This window comes from Cucurbita maxima, unplaced genomic scaffold (assembly GCF_002738345.1).
Source record: "Cucurbita maxima cultivar Rimu unplaced genomic scaffold, Cmax_1.0 Cma_Scf00023, whole genome shotgun sequence".
Taxonomy (NCBI): Eukaryota; Viridiplantae; Streptophyta; class Magnoliopsida; order Cucurbitales; family Cucurbitaceae; genus Cucurbita; species Cucurbita maxima.
The window spans coordinates 1011907-1033186 of NW_019272039.1; the positions used below are offsets into that span (position 1 = coordinate 1011907).

The 21280-nt window shown below is 38.1% G+C and overlaps 3 protein-coding genes across 5 annotated transcripts; all 3 read left to right on the forward strand.

The window, feature by feature from the left end:
* The first annotated feature begins 329 nt into the window (after positions 1-329).
* LOC111497260 (triose phosphate/phosphate translocator, chloroplastic) lies at positions 330-3949 on the forward strand. Of its 2 annotated transcripts, none has more exons than XM_023148013.1 (12): positions 330-695; positions 774-848; positions 990-1055; positions 1168-1246; positions 2033-2153; positions 2235-2330; positions 2456-2568; positions 2649-2726; positions 2809-2925; positions 3131-3230; positions 3337-3437; positions 3670-3949. In XM_023148013.1, the coding sequence occupies exons 1-12, from the start codon at positions 433-435 to the stop codon at positions 3685-3687; spliced, it is 1227 nt and encodes a 408-aa protein (XP_023003781.1). In that variant the 5' UTR covers positions 330-432; the 3' UTR covers positions 3688-3949. The 2 variants fall into 2 exon arrangements, with proteins under 2 accessions (XP_023003781.1, XP_023003782.1); XM_023148014.1 differs by having other exon boundaries at positions 567-700.
* Positions 3950-4236: 287 nt separating this feature from the next.
* On the forward strand, positions 4237-16478 carry LOC111497258 (homeobox-DDT domain protein RLT1-like). Of its 2 annotated transcripts, XM_023148012.1 has the most exons (19): positions 4237-4811; positions 4916-5362; positions 6918-6991; positions 7934-8044; positions 8150-8308; positions 8535-8624; positions 8771-8935; positions 9035-9257; positions 9738-9838; positions 10422-10508; positions 10593-10745; positions 10841-10993; positions 11394-11603; positions 11696-12364; positions 12449-12970; positions 13514-14146; positions 14266-14367; positions 14920-15183; positions 15339-16478. In XM_023148012.1, the coding sequence occupies exons 1-19, from the start codon at positions 4664-4666 to the stop codon at positions 16122-16124; spliced, it is 5097 nt and encodes a 1698-aa protein (XP_023003780.1). In that variant the 5' UTR covers positions 4237-4663; the 3' UTR covers positions 16125-16478. The 2 variants fall into 2 exon arrangements, with proteins under 2 accessions (XP_023003780.1, XP_023003779.1); XM_023148011.1 differs by having other exon boundaries at positions 7934-8308.
* Positions 16479-19458: 2980 nt separating this feature from the next.
* On the forward strand, positions 19459-20585 carry LOC111497261 (protein E6-like). Its single transcript, XM_023148015.1, has one exon. It carries the CDS (start codon positions 19535-19537, stop codon positions 20390-20392), a length of 858 nt encoding a protein of 285 aa, XP_023003783.1. The 5' UTR covers positions 19459-19534; the 3' UTR covers positions 20393-20585.
* The last annotated feature ends 695 nt before the right edge of the window (positions 20586-21280 follow it).

A 21280-nucleotide genomic window follows, 5' to 3' on the forward strand; every position in this document is an offset into this window, starting at 1 on the left:
CGAGATCCGAAGTGAATCCGTGATTTCTATACTGGATCGGAGCTCCAAAAGGACCCGACTTCTTTTTCGGTAACGATAAGGAGATATCTGAACACACACCAACGGCTTCAGAATTCGACACCTCAGCTCCTTCCCCATCTCTCATTCGCCCTCTCTCCCGATAACTGGACCCCACTCCAATCCACATACTATCCAATACCCTCTCTCCTCCATTATCCCATCTTCCGCCACCTCACCCTCCCACTATACCAACCGTCCCAACAAGCGGTTGCACTATCCCTACTCTACTCCTTCACGCACCCAATCACAAGGAATTACCGCCAGAAATTTGTTCGCGATAAGCCCTCCACAATATATCCTCGCCGTAGCCGACGAAACCACATTTGCCTCTCTCTTTCCCTTCCTCTCTGTCTTTGTTTCTCTCTTCTACTTATGGCGTCGCAGTTGCTCTCACGCGCCACTTACTTCGCTGGCGGCATTCCCAGTCTCCGCAAGTTGCACAGAGATTCCACCACCACCAACAACCACGTCGCCTTCGTCCACACCAGGCCCATCGCCGAGGGAGCCAACTTGATTTGGGGACGCCAATTGCGACCGTCTCTGCTTCTTGATAACCTCTCGGCCAAACGGGAGACAGTTCGGCCTACCTATGCCGCAGCCTCCTCTTCTCCCGCGGGAGGTAGCGATTCTGCCGGGTGAGGTTCGTTTCCTCCGTTTTGGACCGGATCGGATCCGAGATTCAGCTTTCAACTCATTCTACTTTAATGTTGCAGGGAGGCGAAAGTTACCCCGGCTGGTTTCTTCGAGAAGTATCCGGCGTTGGTCACCGGATTCTTCTTCTTCATGTGGTAGGTTTTGGGGGTAGGGATAGTGTAGGTCACGTGTTTTGCACGGTGGATGCCGGCTGTAAATCGTAGTTATAATTGTGGTTGCTTTGAGCTGGGTGTTTGCGAAATTACTGTGCTGCCCTTTTTGTGTTGTAATTGCAGGTACTTTTTGAACGTGATTTTCAATATCCTCAACAAGAAGATCTATAATTACTTCCCCTATCCTTAGTACGTGTATTATTTACCGGAAAGTGAAAAACTTTCTTTTCCTTTTCAATTGTATTTTAATTTATTCTGTTTTTTTCGTTATTAATGTTTCGAGTTTTTGTCTACGTGGCAGTTTTGTATCCGTGATCCATTTGTTGGTTGGGGTGGTGTACTGCTTGATAAGCTGGGTTGTGGGTCTCCCCAAGCGAGCGGTGAGTCATGGCTCCACAAATCTTTCTTACCACTTTTAAACTATTAATTTTATATCTAATAAGTTGTATTTAATTTTTTTTATTAAATTAAATATCAACTTTACATTTTGTATTTATTAGATTATCAACCTATTTATCGTTAATAAACAAATTAAGTTGTTATAATATAGAAATTAAAATTTAATGTTTCAGATTCAATTAAATTTTATATATAGTGAATACTATAAATTTAGATAAAAACTTTTGAAGTTGAATAACTTATGTAGAAAAAAAGAAAAAAAGAATTTAATACTCACGTATATGGAAGTGTAATTTTATAAATTACCCACATCAACGTAGTTAAATTGATATAGAACATGTACCGTCCATTAAGAAATCAATTGCCGATCCACATATTTTTACGGGAAATGTTATGTATAGCATTGTTTTAGAGTTTTAGAAATATGTGTTTTAATGAAAGTATTGCAAATATGGTAAATCTCCTTTAGGCTTTTCCTTTCGGTCTTCCCTTCAAAGTTTTTATAGGGAGAGACTTTCACACACTTATAGAGAATGCTTCGTTCTCCTCTCTAACCAATGGTGGATTGCCCTTCAAAGTTTTTAAACCTGTCTGCTAGGGAGAGACTTTCAAACATTTATAGTGAATGCTTCGTTCTCCTCTCCAACCAATGTGGGATCTCACATAAAGTGTCTAAAACTACCTCATTTTATCGGAACTTGGAATATGGGTACGATTTCTCTCTTAATTTAACACATGGGTTGGTTAACATGTGTTTTGGTGTGCAGCCTATTGACTCAACACTCCTGAAGCTGCTGATCCCTGTAGCTTTCTGTCATGCACTCGGCCACGTCACTAGCAATGTCTCATTCGCAGCTGTTGCTGTCTCATTCACACACACAATCAAAGGTAAACCACCAAATTTACTAATGCTTCAGTTTACAACATGTTGAATTTTATCGTTTGCCTAAAAATCTTGTTCATTTTCAGCTTTGGAACCGTTCTTTAACGCCGCCGCTTCTCAATTCATTTTGGGGCAATCCATTCCCATTACCTTGTGGCTTTCATTGGCTCCCGTTGTCATTGGTAAATTCTTCTTCTTTTACCTCATTTTTCCAGTTCTTTAATGCATTTTGATATATTACTTATATGGATTCGGTGGCATGTGGTGCTTTGTTTTTATAGTGTTCTGTTTGGATTGATCAATGCAGGTGTGTCAATTGCATCTTTGACTGAGCTTTCATTCAACTGGACTGGCTTCATTAGTGCTATGATTTCTAATATCTCATTTACCTACAGAAGTATTTATTCAAAGAAAGCCATGGTTATGTTCAACTCAACTTACCTTTGACTCTTTTAGACTATGGCATCTGTAATTGGAACTGATCTATGCTTTGTTTATAGACTGACATGGACAGCACCAACGTCTATGCCTATATTTCTATCATCGCTCTCCTTTTCTGCATTCCACCAGCTGTAATTGTAAGTTTCAATTTGCTATGAGACGACAAAGCGTAAAAGTTAAAAGAATCTTTATTTAACTCAGAGATTTCATTATTCACAGGTGGAGGGGCCTCAACTGCTGAAGTTCGGTTTCAATGATGCCATAGCTAAAGTTGGTCTAACCAAATTCGTCTCAGATCTCTTCTGGGTGGGAATGTTTTATCACCTTTACAATCAGGTACATTGCCTAAATTTTCTTTTCTTAAAGATACTTGGTCCATTTGATTTTCTGTCATATTTGTTAACAACAGACCCCTATAATATGCATTCAAGAATATGTCTTTGAATTGACTCGTGTGTACCGCCACTAATTATTTGTATCTAAGAGAGGGTGTAGTTTAATGGTATGAAGTAAAGAATTTTGGTTTGGATGGTTCTGACAGTTAGCAACCAACACACTGGAGAGGGTGGCACCACTTACCCATGCAGTTGGAAATGTGCTGAAACGTGTATTTGTGATTGGATTCTCCATCATTGTCTTTGGTAATGATTTCTTTTGTGCGTTTTTTTCTGGTTTTAATTGTTGCAAGGAGGTGAAAATGTCAATAGTTCTTCATGAGATGATGTAATAAAATGGGGTGGCTTGCAGGTAACAAAATTTCAACACAGACTGGTATTGGAACCTGCATTGCAATAGCAGGAGTTGCACTTTACTCTTTCATCAAGGCTAAGATGGAAGAAGAGAAACGAGTGAGTTCTAGCCTTATTTCATTGATTCTTACAGTGTTTTTGTAATTTGATCATGTATAAATGAAGATAAATGAAGATGATAAAGAGTTTATAGTTGAATTAGAGTGATTTCACATTGGAATCTCTAATCTCTTGATCGAGAGTACATGTTATAACAAGTTGAGTTGTGTTTGGTTAATTCGTTTAGTTATTTTCCCTTCTCCTTAAACGAAGTCTTTAATTGTTTTTACAGCAAACAAAGGTGGCTTGAAGAAGCAGCATTGGAGGTGATGGGAAGCATGGAAATGAGGGGAGGATCTGGTGTTGTAAATTTTTAAATAATTCCATCACCAAGAAAAGAAAAAAGAAAAAAGAAAATCCTATTGCCATGTATCTGTTATTTAATTTTCCCTTTGACCGATCAATTGTTATTGATTCTGAGCTCAGACGTTTACTGAATTTGTAATTATGAATGCTTTCTCATTTCGAGGCATTTTTATTGCCGCAATGCAAAAACCTTTGCTTTCCAATAACATCCCAAAAATGGTTCAAAATATTATTTTAGTTGGTCGATTGATGAGGTTTTAGGGATTATAAACCCACCAATGGCCAATCAGCGACGTAATTCATAAACTTGGAGCCCATATTTGCAATCCAGAGTTCACGGATGAGAGAATGAAATGGCGTAGAAATTAGAAACTCAGACACGAATTTTAATAAAAATATACATACAGGGAAGAACTGGAGCTAAAAGTTCATGAAAATTGAGAAGAATCACATGGGAGGGGGAAGGGAGATGGGGGTGGTGGTAAATTAAAAAAGAAAAAAGAAAGGTGTTGCTCGATTCTGATTCATTAAAAAGCGTTTTTTTAAATTAAGGAATTAAAGAAATTAAGGAGAATTATGGAAGGTTGGATTAGAGTGAGAGAAGAGTGTTGGTTAATTGATCCTGAGTTCGCCTTTTCCTATAACTTCTTCTTCTTTTCTAATCGTTTATTATTCTTTTATTGGTATTGTTATTGTTGTTGTTATTCCATGATGATAATTCTTCTATACTGCTTTTCTGTTCCTTGACTATTACGGCATTCAGGTTAGGTGGGGGAAACGCAAATTCGAAGTTCCGTTGCTGTGGGCTTTTCAATTTTGTATTGGAAGAGTGTTTTTGGTTTTTGGGTTTTGATTCTAGGGTTTGGGTGTTCTTCTGTGTTTTCTTCTGTTCTTTTCTCCGATCTTCACCTTCTAATTCGATGGAAGCTGCTGCTTCCGACGGCGGAAATCACAACCTGAATAATGATAATATTAACAAAATTAGTAACTCAAGTGAGGGTCTTAGCAGGCCCAAGCGCCAGATGAAGACTCCATTTCAGCTGGAAACCCTCGAGAAGGCCTTTGCTTGTTCGTTCACCAACCTTTCCTCTTGTTTTTTTCTATTTTTTTATAATTATTATTATTTTGCCTTCTCGCGTTTTGATTTTGTTGTGTTTCGTTGATTTGATCAGTGGAGACATATCCATCAGAGTCGACGAGGGCTGAGCTGTCGGAGAAATTGGGGCTCACCGATCGGCAATTGCAGATGTGGTTTTGTCACAGGAGGTTGAAAGACAAGAAGGAACCGGCGAAGAAACCACGAAATGTGGTACCGGCGTTTCCTGATTCTCCCATTGACGAATTGAGAGTGGTAGCCGAGCCGGGTAGTGATTACGCTTCAGGGTCGGGCTCGGGTTCAAGTCCATTCGGTGATGTTGGGCTGCGTAATGTGGCGTCTGGAAGTGGTGGAGACGATATGCTGATGACGAGAAGGTATTACGAACCTTCAAGGTCCATTATGGAACTTAGAGCCATTGCTTGTGTGGAGTCGCAGTTAGGCGAGCCATTGAGGGAGGACGGACCTATTATTGGGATTGAATTTGATTCGCTACCACCTGATGCTTTCGGAGCACCTCTAGGTATTGCTGATATTATTATTTTATTCTTATTAAACCATTCTTCTTTTCCGACTGCGTGTAGATGGACGCTAAATCATTCATATGCATAAAGAGGAGTTACTTACAGAACTTCAATTTGCATTAATCATGGATCGGAGTGCACAATGAGGACCAAGAGAAGAAGCAGACGTTTAATTTTCTTGTTTCAGTCTAGATTTTTAGTATTGGTTTAATTGTTTTTAATCCTACTTAGGATGTATTTAAGTATTAGCTATGATATTGCAGTACGTTTAGCTGATCTTCCATTAACGTAGCCCCTCCGATGTTTTTGTTAGTCAAGTATCAGGTTGATAAGCAATGGCGATGAAGCACCAGAATTTGAAGTTCGAGTTGTAATTAGGAGGTCTTGATCGAGGATTTGCTTCAAGTTCTCCAAGCATTTTATGAAAGTCTGAGACATCTTATTGGGGAAGGATTCTAGGCTGACTAGTTTAGTTACTGGCCTTTATGAGCTTGTTTCTATCGAGGTGGCCAAGATATTGAGGGCTACTTCCATAATTTATATTTGAAAGATCTATGATTATGTGGAATAGGAATTTCTTAACAAGGTCCTTCTGGAAAGATGTCTTGGGCACAATGGCATTTTTGGGTAGGTGATTGCTTGAAATTGATTTAGTTTCATTCCTTGTCAATAGTATCCTGAGGGAAAAAGTATCGCTACCTGAAGAAAACTATTAATTGGATAGGAGTGTTCGAGGATGCAGAGCCTTATAATATGGTCAATTGGAGTGATGTATCGAAAGGGGTGAGCTTAAGAGGTCTGTTGTTGGGAACCCAGTAAAAATGAACAGTGCTTTCTTGGCTTAATGGTTTCAGTGTTTTCCTTTAGAACCTGGTTCTTGTGGTATGAGGTAATTGTGACTTGTTCATATGGTTATTGACTTGCTGGTGGGACTTCTTAGGTGGTGCGTAGTGGAACTCTTGGAAAAAGTAGTATCCCAAACGGTCTCTCTATGTTAGATAGGTCGTTTTTCTCCTCTTTTTTTTCTTTAAGATAGGAATCATTTGTTGTGGCTTCATCCCTTTTTTGTTCTTGTGTGAGGGGCGCTACAGGAAAGCTTTTGGTGTTTGCTTAGTCCCTATCAAAAAATATAAGAAAAAATTAAGAAGTGTTTTGAGCTAGTTAAAAGCACTTCTCTCTAGTCCAAATGTGATGCAAGTGACATTATTATTGAGCTTAGTATTTTGTTTTTTACTCGCATAAATTTTGCCTACCATCTGATGCTGTAAAGTTGATTTGTGGTTTTGATTTATTTGAAGATAAATTTTTTTCCATAAAATTGTTTATTTAATGGATAAAAACTGCTTGAAAAGAATTACTTGGATTATTGTATTTATTCAAATATGTCTTAAAAACCTCTTTTGTTTGCATTAGTCGTACTCTACTATGATCAGGTTTTCTCCTAGTATGTTGTTATCTTCTTGAGTATGACACTATGACTTGATGCTAGATTACAACAGTATTCTTGATGATAATAGTATTGTGCTGAACATTGTGTCACTTGTGATTAAGCAGTGGCTGAACAGCAGAAGCGATCTGGACATTTGTATGGGGACAAATATGATCAGAGGGATGCAAAATCAAATAAAGTTAGTCTATTTTGTTAATTGAATATGGTGTTTCACTGTACTCTAGCATTTCTACCCAATGGTGACATATTGATTCATCCTGATCTAAACCTTTCCTTATAATTTTTCTCTTCTCTCTGTCTCGATTATTCATGAAGTTTTTTTATTTATAAAATTTATGTTGGGCACTTCACCAAAGGTCCTCACTTTTTTTCCCCTCGCATTTATGCCCTAGAGAGTTGCTTCAGCATGTCTTTGTGCTTTATAACACATTTTGAAGTTGTACTATGTTGCCCCTAATTGCTACCGCAGTGAGCCCTTAATCGAATAGAGACGCCATTGAAATAAAATTTTATCATGTATGTATATGTACATACATCTATATCTCTAACTATCTATATCTTTATATATAATATTTGTTAAGAAAAATGAAAAAAATTACACATGCAAATACAATTAGTCCACCTCAAAAGGAGCTTAAATACAGGCAACGGAAACCAAAGATAATAGTGATAAGAAAGGGCTCTAATTTGACCTGGGATTATTACAAAACTCCATGGTAACGTACATCCAAAGGGGGTAGTGTTGTAGGCAACACATCCCTGAAAAAGAAAAACTCAACCCCTTAAATATTATCAAGCTAAACAATCCACAATGTGATAGCAAGAGAGGTTGTCCTCCATCAGGCTCTTCCAACAGTGGGGTCGGTTCTTCCTTATAAACAGCAGGTAAGACACCACCTCCAAACAACTAGTGCAAAAAATCACTATAGAAGGTGCAGAGAGAATTCCTTAATGAAGATTATATGCCAGCCTGATCATTATCAAATACAGATGTTTTATTGAGTTAATATAATCATTGAATATTATACAACTTGAGTTAACATAGTTACAATTGGAAATGATTTTACTTGTGTATCTACTTCTGGTTTATCATGTTGAAATGGACTGAATTCTTGTGCAGGCAACTGCAAGGGCATTCCCGGAATATCCATTTATGCCAGACCAGTCTAGAATTAGAGCTGATGCTTATGGACCAGTTGCCCAATCACATTATCCAGATTCATTAGTCGAGGTTTCAGCAGCCAGGAATCCATCATTTTTGCTTGGTCGTGAACAGTTGAATAGGAGCCATAATTATCATGGTCAGGTCTCAAGGGTTCGTCTTCTGTCTCAACAGGAGCAGCAAGGAATTGCAGTTCCATCTCCTGCCGATGATAACACATTTGTTCCTGCAAGTATCAGGAATCCGATTGTTGTACAAGAAGATTCGTATATGTTACCTGATGGGCAAGTTTTCCCAAATGATGTCATCATTAGGATGGAAAGAAAACGCAAGGTATTCCCCAAGCATTCAAAAGATGCTGGGATACTTCCTTTTTTCTTTTTTTGGAGGGGGGTGNATAGCGATGAGAACAGTGATGTTATTACCGACTATGATTATCTAACAGTTCGAGTACAGTTGATATAGTTGAGGCTCAATCAAAGTATGGTTTTTGGGGGGGCGGGGGGTGGAGGGATTGTAGAGTTTGAATTATCTTATTTCTTACTGTTTCTTTCTGTAGAGTGAAGAAGCTCGTCTGAACAAAGAAGCTGAAGCCCATGAGATAAGAATGCGAAAAGAGCTTGAGAAACAAGACAATTTGAGGAAAAAGGTTTAATTTGTTGTTTAATTTATTTTAAATAATTATTAGTTTTCTTTTATAATAAAAGAAACTATGTTTACAATATGTATGCTTCTTTACTAAGAAAAACCGAAAGAAACTTCTCTTCGAAAAACAATGAATTTTATTTCTGGCAGAGTGAAGAGCGAATAAGGAAAGAAATGGAAAAGCAAGATCGTGAAAGAAGGAAAGAAGAGGAGAGGTTACAGCGAGAAAAACAGCGAGAAGTAGAAAGGTTGAAGCGTGAGGAAAGACGTGAACTTGAACGGAGGGAAAAGTTTCTGCAGAGGGAGTATTTGAAGGTAGGTTAAAAGGGTTCTCCTCAGCTTCTAGGTTCTTAAGGAAACTACTATAATAGGTAATAGGTTATCCTTGCTCACCATCATTTACTTCAACTTTAGGCTGAGAAGAGGAGGCAAAAAGAAGCTATTCGCAAGGAAAAGGAAGCAGTGAGACGCAAAGCTGCTATTGAGAAGGCTACTGCACGTAGAATTGCTCGTGAGTCTATGGAACTTATTGAGGATGAACAGCTTGAACTGATGGAAATAGCAGCTGCAAACAAAGGATTATCCTCCATATTAAGTCTTGATCATGACACTTTGCAGAATCTCGAGTCTTTCCGAGGTTTGCATTGTTTTTGAGTTGCAACCTATTTTAGATATTACTATCCTTTGAGCTTTTTAACTTCAAGTATTGTAAGATTAGGTGGTACTTGGTAGTCAGTCCTGTGAGCTCAATGCCGATGCTTGTTTGCTAGTTCAAGTACTTAGTACTCATTAAGTAAAAAAATAAGAACAGATCCTTCATGTCAATTCCATTCCCTCTATTTCTTTGTATGTCCAAATGAGTAAAGTATATATTCAAATCCCAATTTATTTTTATTTTTAAAACTAGGCTACCTATTAGTTCATCAAAATGACAAATCAGGTTACTCCTGTTACCTTTGTACCAAACAGTTTTTATTCTGATGATTAGATGCTTTTAGGACTCCTGTTCTTGTTTGCTTTGGTCATCTTATTAGTGTTGTTATTATCATCATTATCATTATTGATATTACTATTTTGTAGTTTTCTGAATCTTACAGTCAGCACATATTATTTTCAGATTATCTAGGTGCATTTCCACCCAAGTCTGTGCAATTGAAAAAACCTTTCAGCATTCAGCCTTGGATCAATTCAGAGGAGAATATTGGTAACCTTCTCATGGTAGAGCCTCCTTCTTTGTATAGTTCAACGAGCATTTTAAGAGTTATGGTAGTTCTGTTGCCTCATGATGACTTTTATTTTTGAGCTTTTGAAGGTTACTTCTACATCTTTGCTTTTGTAAATGCACTTCCAATTTTTTTAGAATATGAATTTTCTGAGTCATTCACTTGTATGCATGCCTTAAATTTAAGAGTAACATGATCACTGTTAAATGCTCTTACCATATTCTCTTAAAATATATAATTGTAAAGTTGTCACAATTTGTTCTTTAGAAAGTTTTGGAGTTTTATATCTTCATTTGATTCCTAATTAATTTGTCATGGATCAAGGATGTAATTTGATTACACATTGTGCATTGACATATCAGTTATTTCCATGATGTTGTCAATTCCCTGATACCACTTTAAGTTTTTTTGGTTCTGTGCTTCATATAACTTGTAGTTCATTTTGCATCCATTTTACTTTATCTTATTAGCATTTGTTCTGGAAAGTGGAAATTGGAAAAACTTTTCCAGTCTGGATGCTGTAACATCTTTTTGAAAGGAAAATTGGACACCTAAATATATTGCATTTCTTTTTCCAGGTCTGGAGATTTTTTATTACATTTTCTGATGTTCTAGAGCTATGGCCCTTTACTCTTGATGAGTTTGTTCAAGCTCTTCATGACTATGTAAGTTCTCATTAGGACATTTTCTACCCAACAAAATAATTGAAGTTTGCTTCTTTTTGACGCGCTTCTTAAATTCAATCCTAGGATTCAAGATTACTGGGTGAGATTCACATTTGTCTTCTGAGACTGATTGTAAAAGATATTGAAGATGTTGCAAGAACACCTTCTGCAGGATTGGGAATGAATCAGAATGGTGTTGCCAACACTGGAGGTGGACATCCACAAATTGTTGAAGGGGTATTCACTTTGAATAATACAAATAATATGCATATTTACGATGGTTCCTTTTGTGTTTTATCAGAACCGTCTGACATTTTTTTTTTTTTTGTCAGGCATATGCGTGGGGGTTTGACATTTGCAACTGGCAGAAACATTTAAACCCATTAACATGGCCTGAAATATTTCGACAACTAGCATTATCAGCTGGATTTGGACCTCAGTTAAAGAGGAGTTTGGCATGGTCTGAAATGCGTAGCAATGATGAGGTCTATTTTTTTAATTCTTTTTCAATGAGCAATTTCTCTATGTAACAGAACTCTCTAATTTTTGTACTTCATTGCCAGAAATTCATTGCCCTTAAGTGGCAATGTCAAGCAAGCATGTAGGGGGATGCTACTGTAAATATTGGAGGGGCTTTTCTTTTCAATTATACTGTTAGCACTAAAAAATCTTGATAGATCTGTTGCGTATGCTACAAGTTCTGGATTCCAAGGCCACACCTGTTCATAAATATCCCTCCTCCCACATTATTAATAATTTGGAGCTTCCTTTAGTACATGCATGAATTTTCTTATGTATTGAATCAGTCTCTATTGAATAATTTGGACCTTCCTTTAGTAACTTTTAAACTGTCGATGTTCTTATTGAATTTGTCTTGATTTGTAGGCTAAATGTGGTGAGGATGTAGTTTCTACTCTTCGCAATGGTTCAGCAGCTGAAAATGCATTTTCTATCATGCAAGAGAAGGGTTTGTTAGCTCCTCGAAGATCTAGGCATCGGCTCACTCCTGGAACTGTCAAATTTGCTGCTTTCCATGTCCTTTCACTAGAAGGCAGTGAGGGGTTAACAGTACTAGAACTTGCAGAGAAGATACAGGTGAGCATAATATTTTTGTTGACTGAGAATTTTGATACTGCTTTTAGCTTGCTAATTTTAATAAGAAACTTACGCATAAGTCAATTGCATAGAGATCTGGACTTAGAGATCTGTCTACAAGCAGAACACCAGAGGCTTCTATTTCTGTTGCTTTGACGAGGGATACTAAGCTTTTTGAAAGAATAGCTCCTTCTACATATCGTGTACGATCTCCCTATAGGAAGGATCCAGATGATGCTGAGGACTTACTTTCAGTAGCCAGAAAGAAGATTCAGGTATTCCAGAATGGGTTTTTGGCTGGAGAAGATGCTGATGATGTTGAAAGAGACGAAGAATCTGAATGTGATGATGTTGATGAAGATCCTGAAGTTGATGATGTAGCGATGACATCTTTGGTGAATGAAGATGTTAGCAAAGGAGATGCTAACCTGGGAGTTGAGAATGAAAACTCATGTCATGATATTGATGGAAATCCACAAAATGAGATTGCCAAAAATATACCATCGTCTCCCCTAAGTGGCTCCAAGGACACAAAATATTTAAATATACCTACAGAGCAACAAGCTGCTGTTGATGGGACTACTGTTACTGATCTTGATCAAGAAAATATGGAGATTGATGAGAGCAAGGAAGGTGAATCATGGATTCAAGGACTTACAGAAGGTGAATATCATGATCTTAGTGTTGAGGAGCGGTTGAATGCCCTTATCGCCTTAACCAGCATCGCAAATGAAGGAAACTCAATTCGCCTTGTTCTTGAGGTAGTGTCACATCTAGTGTTGTGTATGGAATTTATTCATGATATTTATTGGAGAATTTTGATTTTAATAATAATGGTTATATAGGATCGCTTGGAAGCCGCGAATGCTGTTAAGAAGCAAATGTTGGCTGAGGCTCAGATTGATAAATCTCGCCTGAAAGAAGAAATCATTACTAAATCAGATTTTCCAATTCACATTGTGAGCAAGGTGGAAACTGAACTCAATGGTTCCGCTATGGAGGATGGCCAAAGCCCTTTTCCTGTTGCTGACAGTCAGAACAATGAAACAACCCTTTGCAATGCAGAAAACCTCGGTAGTGTGCCTAATGAGAGGGCTACTTTAGTGCCAGATTTTTTCCCAGTCCCTGATAACTTTTTGGCTCAACAATGTGGACATGCTTCAAAGAGGTCACGTTCACAGTTGAAATCTTATATTGCCCAGAGAGCAGAAGAAATGTACACTTACAGGTCCTTGCCTCTAGGTCGAGATCGTAGGCGTAATCGATATTGGCAATTTGTTGCATCTTCTTCAAGCAATGATCCTGGTTCTGGGAGAATCTTTGTAGAAATGTATGATGGAAAATGGATGCTTATTGATTCTGAAGAGGTAGACATTTTGTTTTTTGTGGTGCTTAGTTTATCTTATATGAGGTCCTGTTTTTAAAGCATCTTTTTCCCATTTTTATTTAGAGGGGGACATACATTGCATACCCACTGTGTATTCAAAGCAATTAGTTGTTTCATACGTGCTTTTATCTTTTCTTTGCCATTTGATCAGATTAATCAATGCCAAAAAAAAAAAAAAAAAAAAAAAAAAAAAAAAAAAAAAAAAAAAAAAAAAAAAAAAAAAAAAAAAAAAAAAAAAAAAAAAAAAAAAGTAACTTGCCATCTAGTTTTGATTGTCGGGGTACTCTAAAATTTTTCAGTAGATGTACCATATACCAGGTTTTGAGAGAAGGTTCTTTGTATTTTTATGTAGTAGTTAGGCATATGCTTTAGAACTTTTTCTTATAAGATTCTTTTTATCCATATAGCTATATGTAACCTATTGCATCTCTCAAACAGCTGAATTTGGTGGTCAACCCTTTGTGTCTAGATTCCGACTTGCATTTTTTTACCTTTGCAATTAATTGACCTCTCTTATTTGTAGGGCTTTGATGCTCTTTCAATGGCTTTGGACACACGTGGGGTTAGAGAATCACACCTACGCATAATGTTGCAAATGATAGAGACATCATTTAAGGAAAATGTTAGGAGGAATCTTCAGTGTGTCAATGTGATGGTTCAAAGTCGAATTACTCCTAAAAATGAAAACGATGAATCAAGCTCTAGTCCTGATTGCAATGCCAGTTTTAACAGTCCTAGCAGCACTGTTTGCGGTTTAAATTTGGATACAACGATAACATCATCTTCATTTAGAATTGAGCTCGGGAGAAATGAAAATGAAAAGAAGGCTGCATTTAAAAGGTATCAAGACTTGCACAGGTGGATGTTAAGAGAGTGCTTTAGCACATCAACATTATGTGCCATGGAGTTTGGAGAAAAAAGGTGCATGCCGCTGTTGGATATTTGCGATTCTTGTCTGTGCTTGTTTGATTCTCAACATTCTCACTGCTCTTCGTGCCATCAAACTTATGGCACTAGTGAGAACGATACTAATTTTCTGGAACACGAATGTCACTGTACGAGGGAAAGGAAGTCTTACAATTGGGATACACATGCATTAGATGCATCTCTTCCCCTCAAAAGTAGATTGCTCAAGGCCCTCTTAGCTTTCATTGAGGTAAGAAATAACCATTAAGGCCATTTTCAACAGAATTCCTATTTCATTTTTAGATTTGGAGGCTCATGCCTGCACTTTAAGCTGCCTTGACCTCTACATTAGGAGTTTCTTTTTCACAGGTACATGTTCCTTCAGAAGCTTTTCAATTGTTTTGGACAGAACATAGGAAAGATTGGGGTGTCAGGATGAAATTATCTTCAACTATTGAGGAGCTACTACAGGTATTTCTACGTTTTCAAGTGCTGAGCTTATATAAAGTTGTTATAAACCTCCAACCCTGAATCTTTTAAACTGTTGGCTATCTGTTTTATCCATAAACCCTCGTCCTCATAAATCTGGGTTACTGACCATCTTCCTCGCCTACTTCTCTCAACAGTTATTTGTTATAACACTTGCTTGAACAAGCAGGAACTTGTTTTATCGTTGCCAAGTTTTCCTTTTGATATCAATTAGATGCTTGAAATCGGTAGTTGATTGATCTTCATTACTACACATGCCTTCTTATTATTTGGTGCTGTTTGGCATAAGAATGTGAATGCTCATGTAATACCTAGCCAGTGAACTTGGGAGTTAATATTTAATTTCTAGTTACATAGTTAATATGTATATTGCGGTATGCATCCCTGCTGTGTTCTAATATTTGTTCATCTTGTATCTGTATTTGAATCCAGAATCAGTTCATATCAAATCTGCTAATTGTTTCTAGATTTTTTGTTCTCACTATTCTTCGAATGGATGAAGCTTTAACCATTTATTTTGATGAATTTTTACAGATTTTGACCCTGTTTGAAAGTGTAATTAAGCGAGACTTCCTAAAATCAGACTTTACTACAACAGACGAACACCTGAGCTCATGTTCCATCTCTAGGAATGTTATACATGACGCAGCAGATGTTGGGTCTGTTCTTACATTACCATGGATTCCACGGACTAGCGCAGCTGTTGCTTTAAGGCTTTGTGAGATAGATGTATCAATTTATTATATCGGGTGTGAGAAACCAGAGCCTGACCAGTATAAGGAAATCGGAGAACATGTAGTAAGTTATCTCTTCTCTTATTGCTTCCTTTTTGCTTCCTTATTGCAGACGTTATAGTATCTATCATGAAATAAGTTGATACATGTTCTTTTTGTGTGCCTTGTTGCGGAAAGTGTATTATCATCCTTCGAAAATGATGACTTGTCTCTCTGCAGAACTTTCCCAGTAGATTTGTCCAGATTAAGAATGAAAACGAACTGGACTATGATGGTCTAATGAAGCAAGAAAACTTGGCTGATCCAAAAAATTTAAGGAACAGCTACAAACGTGATCGAAGGAGTCGAGATCATGGACGTCGTAAAAGGTGGCAGAAAAAAGTTAATGGTTCCAAATCTAGCCGTGTCCGTCCAAATGTGAAGAGTAATGAGAAGATGAATGAAGAACAGAGGGAACTGGGACAAGGAATGCAGGTTTTGGGGGTACGGGGTCCCCGTACTGTAAGGAAGCGAAGGGCTGAGAATAGCATTCCAGATGAAGGATTGTTGGGGCTCGTGCCTAGTAGTAGTACTCGGAATATAGATGAATCTCCAAAAGACTATATTGGGAAATGGGAGGATGAAAAAATGGATAGGTTCGTGGATATGGAAGATGATGAGAATGTGATGGAAGATGAAGAGAACGAAGAGGATGAAGAGAATGTAAACAACGTAGAACCAATGGACTCAGACGAGGATGCGCAGGAAGTTGGATATGAGCAAGGGAGTTGGGAGTATGGTATTGACAATGGCACCTCCAACAGATGGAATGGTGATTTAGGGGTGGCTAGTGATGAGGAGGATGTGGAGCTATCTGAGGACTACAATGGCACTGAAGAGGGGGGAAATGATTTTGGGGAGGAAGAGTTAGATGATGATACGAGCGTGGAGTCGGATTGTTCACCAAATAGGATAGGCAATAACGGTGGAAGAGAATCCCCTGTTTCCGACGATTATAGTGATTAAATACTGAGAGACACTTGAGAAAAGCTGCGTAGTTTTGAATACCCTTCACTAGCGGCTGAGTTTGTACAGGGGAAACAAAATAGAGCAGTATCCCCAAATATATTATAGTGTTAGAACCCCCTCGAGGGGCGGGCACCATGACTGGCATTACCTACAGGATCCCTACTCTAATTTATTGGTGGCAATCAAGCGTTGTATCATTCCTCTTAGAGTAACTATTTGATAATAAAAAAAAAAATTGTAAAGTTATAGTTGTTGATACATGATGTTCTACAAGGGGAAAACCATATAGCTCTTGTTTACATTGTAAAATCGTCGAAATTTTATAAGGCTCTGTTTTATTACTAACAAGTATTCTCTCTGTTTTATTGTTGGGATTCTTATCGGTATGCCATTTCATGGCAAGTTTCCTGTAAGCCTTCTTCAAATCATCGTCTTTGGCACTCTTATTTACCTGCAAAATCTTATAATAATCTTCACCCATGTGTTTCTCAACCTTCTCTGTTGGTCTGAGAGCCGCTGGGGCATAGAAAAGTGGCAGACAGGGATGGGTCGGGAAGAACAAGAAGACTGGAAACTTCCAGGTGGAATTAGATGATTGATTTGGCCACTCTTGTGAAGCAAAGCAGTTAAAATTCAATCTTTCCTTTACAATTTCTTTCTGCAAGTTTAAATTCAAAACAGAAAAGTGAAACATTTGTGTTATGGCCTGTGCGTTCTTGCTCGATTTAATTCTCATGTCCTTTTCTTTTCCGGATCCAAAACGGGAAGAGTCCAACCCAATCGATCGAAGCTAAGTCATTAGCCCAACGCCCAATTCTTCTGTGTTCGATCTCTCCCGTCTCCACTTTTGTCGACGATTTCTCCATCTCTAATCCTTTTCAAATGGAAGAATCGCCATGGCCACAAAAGCTTCAAGTCCTGACCCACATTCTGCTCTGCCCCACCACTGCGCCGCCGCTCGCTTCTCAATATTTCGTCGCTACCAAAATCCCCTGTTACCTCAATTGGGATTACCCCCCTCTCCTCTGCCCTAAACCTTCAATTTTCCCCTTTCTCTCTCTTCACCTTCAATGGGGTTTCTCTCTCTTCCTCAAAAGACTCTCCCGATTCGGCCTCCCTAAAACCTCCTGGCGATCCAAATGCCCTTTTCAACACCCTCCGCCATTGATTCTCGCTAAAGGCGTCGATCCCGCTCAGTGGGGCGATGAACAGAGGAGAACCTACGTGAGAATGAGGCTCAGCAGAAAGCGTCTGGGTAGCGATGTTCATCCCTTAATCCCAATTATAATTCCCAACATGTTGTTGTTTTCCCTTCTGCTATGGAATCCATTATCTTCCACTGATTGATAAATTATTGTACAACTCAGAAATTCTGGTCTAAATCCATTATTGTGGGCACTTATTTTGATTGATCGGCTCTTCTGGGTCGGATTCAGATTTCAAATTGGGGAAGAACTCATTAATGGGTGAAGGTAGAGTAGAGTAAATAGTGGGTATGAAAGCGATGGAGGAAACCAGATATAAAATGAGTGAAAATAAAGTATACTCCATTAATGCGAGTGGGTGGAAAGTAATTGAGGCTGAGAAATGTGGAAGAACAGAAACAATAATCGGAGAAGAAGACAACAAAATGAATTCCGTTGAAATTTGGTCTCACTTTCTCGGCGGTATATAATCGCAAGTGTGCACAGAAATAATTGGGCCAAAAAACACAGAAAAGCTTTTAATTGGAGCTGCCATGGCGGAAGTATAAGGGCGGGCATAGTCATTACTATAAATTCAATTAATTGTTTATTCAAATATTATTTTATCTTACTTACTATACCCTTAATTTCTTGTTTCACTTTATTCCATATTTTCCCAACAAGAAACGCGCCCATATCAAACGTTACATATTATTTAATGTCTATTAATTTCCAAACAACATCATTTTTATTATAAAAAAAAAATGCTGAATAAAATCACTCTCCGCTAATCACGCAGTCTGAGATTAATAGCTGTAATAAACTAGTTAATTATATAATTATCAACTTTATCTAATGTTATACTAACTTAAATTAGCGTTAAACTCGTAAACGCGTCGGTTTCTCCACACCTGTATAAAAAAAACATGTCTATTAAGGAGACATTTTCTACACAAGGAATGTGACTGGCTAGTGTCAGACTTTTATACCGTTTGTAATAGCCCAAGCCTACTTGTCTACTACTAATGTTTTATTTACTACGTCTTAATATATTAGGAAACTCAAAAAAAATTATTAGACACGTAAATTTATTCTTGGAATACTAAAATTTAATTAAAAAAAATGATTGAAAAAGTAGGAGAAGATGTGTTTTATTAATATTAAACAATCATAGGCATAATTGGAGGAGAAGGTGGAAAGACAAATACAAAGTGACTAAATTTATTGAGAATGAAAATTAGATTTACAAAGACATTGAGAAATTAGCGTTGAAATGGTGAAGAGAAGCGACAATAGTGAGCGGTATGGCATGTAAATGCGTGTGGTGGGTGTTGAAAAGGTCAATTTTTTAGGTGGTGGCCGGGGGAGTTTTGGGGCTATTATGCAACGCCAGTCGCGCAAGGCAAAGCGGGCCACGCCTACAGTCTGTTTGACAAATGACAGGGCCACCCATCCTCCTCCTGTGGATATATGCCTTCAAATCCCACATGATCCTTCCACTAAATGCCATTCTTTTCCTTTGTCCCGCCCACTCCCACATTCCCTACATTCAAATCTATGCACAGTTTCTATCCTTGACCTGTTTATATCTATCTCCATGATTAATGAAATCTATTCAAATTTTAAACTAGCACGTACCCGCCTCAATTTTAGGTACAGTTAATGGTCGTTGTGGCACAAAAATGAATGCTTTTTTAGTTATAGCTCCATTATTCAGATTCTAACATATTTTCAACACCAAACATCAATTGCTTCACCTAAATACCCACTTTATTTGATTTTCAGCTACCCTCTACAGAAGCCTATACGAATTATTTTTCCCTCTAATTATTCAATTTCAACTTTTGCTTTCAAGCGTAGCAAAAAGGAAATTACCCCACGGTTTAATAATTCAGTTTCCTTGATTTCATTTTTTTTAAAGTGTCTTACACGGCATTACTCAATCAATTAGATTGGGAAATCAATCTTTTCTTGGTTATTAATCAAAGAATATTTGTAAAAAGAAAAAAAAAAATACTAACAATTCTGATCGAAAATTAAAGGTAATAACAAGTCCTTTGAAATTTGACCCTACCCACATGGACCTACCCGAGTAGAAACTGTGAAAGACATATTTGGAAAGGAGGCCTATAAAATAATGTCGACTATCCCAACACTCCTTCACTATACACACATCAACAGCCGAAGCTCTTATCTTCTTCATTTCAAGGGCAGAGGGCATTCATGGCTTCCTCAACCAAGCTCCTTTCTCTTTTTCTTCTCAGTCTTTTCTTCATTCAAATCCATGGCAGAGAAAGCAACTTCTTCAGCAAAGTACCCAACAACAATGGCGAAACCCAAATCCCCAACACAGTCGACCCTTTAACAAACTCAGAAAAAACCACCTCCCCACAAGATCAAGACCCCAATTTTATCCCTCAAACCCAAGACAACGGCTACGGTCTCTACGGTCACGAATCCACCCAATTCTCTCCTTCCGACTCTAAATTCTCCGATCCCAACGCTAGAACCGGCGGCCGACCATTTACTACCACCACTACCTACGATGACGGCGAGAACAACTACAAAAGAAACGACGACGTTTCTTACAAATCTGAGTCAGAGGAGTACTACAACTACAACAACAATTACAACAACGACAATTTCCAAAACAGCAACTGGAAAAAGCCGTACGAGAATTCGTTTTACTACAACAAGGATCTTTACGACAACCGACGACAAAGCTTCCAAAACACCCTCCTTTCTCGAGACGAGTACACAACAACAACAACAACTCCTTCATACGACGAGGAAAAATACAACGAGGACGACAACAACAACAACAATTTCTACGTCAACAACCGCAACGACAATGAGAATAATGTGGCGCGACAAGGGATGAGCGACACGAGATTCATGGAGAACGGAAAGTACTTTTATGACCTCAACAGGGAGCCTCAGCATCAAAGCAGGCCGAGCAGGAATAATTTCAGAAACAACAACTACAACAACTACAACACGTACGAATACGGTAATTCCATGGGAAGGTATCAGAATGATGAGACAGAATTCCAGGAGGAATCCGATGAGTTCGTGCCATAAATTTCCGTCACCACTACTAAATTATCAAAATTATATATTTACTTGTGCATGGGAGTGTATGTCCTGACTTCATATTTAATTCTGTTTCGTTCTCCAGCAAAGATTATATATAAATGTGGTAGCTTCTTCATCTCTTGTCTTCTGGGTCTGCAAGAAATATATATATGATATACAAATGTTTTCCTTTCCATTATATCAATGCTAAGATTATACAAATTTAAACTAGAAACAGATACTTTGGGAAGGAGTTATTTAATTGAGTCATATGATGCAATGAATGCATGTGACCAAAATTGCAAAGTATTTACAAGAAAACTTGATATGGGTTTGGTGGCCCATATTGCTCTACAAACACCTACTCAGAATTAAGGAGTGCCATAAATAAGTAGATAAGGAGACGATATCCGTGACTCAATTTTCGTCTTTTTTAAAAAACTGTTTGTATCTGCACAAGGAATGGTAACAACCATGACAGATCGGATCAGACCAAATCATCTTGTCTTTCTGTGAATCTTTTCGGCTACGAGGAGATGAAAATTCACCAAAACCCCCATTAAATGGGGCTGGGTTTTATTTGCCCAATTTGGAGAACATGGTGGCGGAAGGTGAGTGATAACTTCAGTGGGGCCGCCGGACAGGTACGGCGGTGGTCCATTATGGGCTGGGCAATGTTGCCTTCCTTATTTCTTTTTGGAAACAATAAAGTGAATTACCAAACATGTCCTCGGTCACTATCCTAATAGGGCGTAGGTGATAGGTGGCCCAATACTAAAGGCCCATACTCTCAAATGAAATGGGCTGGAAACAGCCCAAAATATTATGATCCACGTGATGTTGTAAGCCCAACAAACTAATTTATGAGGAAGTCCCACGTGGCAGGCAATGTGA

Excerpts from the sequence above, each read along its gene's own strand:
- LOC111497260 (XM_023148013.1), top strand. The coding sequence starts at position 433 with ATGGCGTCGCAGTTGCTCTCACGCGCCACTTACTTCGCTGGCGGCATT. Across the intron at positions 849-989 it reads GGATTCTTCTTCTTCATGTG|GTACTTTTTGAACGTGATTT; the intron begins GTAGGTTTTGGG and ends TTGTAATTGCAG. Across the intron at positions 2,569-2,648 it reads TTTATTCAAAGAAAGCCATG|ACTGACATGGACAGCACCAA; the intron begins GTTATGTTCAAC and ends CTTTGTTTATAG.
- LOC111497258 (XM_023148011.1), top strand. The coding sequence starts at position 4,664 with ATGGAAGCTGCTGCTTCCGACGGCGGAAATCACAACCTGAATAATGAT. Across the intron at positions 8,625-8,770 it reads AAGACAATTTGAGGAAAAAG|AGTGAAGAGCGAATAAGGAA; the intron begins GTTTAATTTGTT and ends TATTTCTGGCAG. Across the intron at positions 10,994-11,393 it reads AAATGCGTAGCAATGATGAG|GCTAAATGTGGTGAGGATGT; the intron begins GTCTATTTTTTT and ends CTTGATTTGTAG.
- LOC111497261 (XM_023148015.1), top strand. The coding sequence starts at position 19,535 with ATGGCTTCCTCAACCAAGCTCCTTTCTCTTTTTCTTCTCAGTCTTTTC.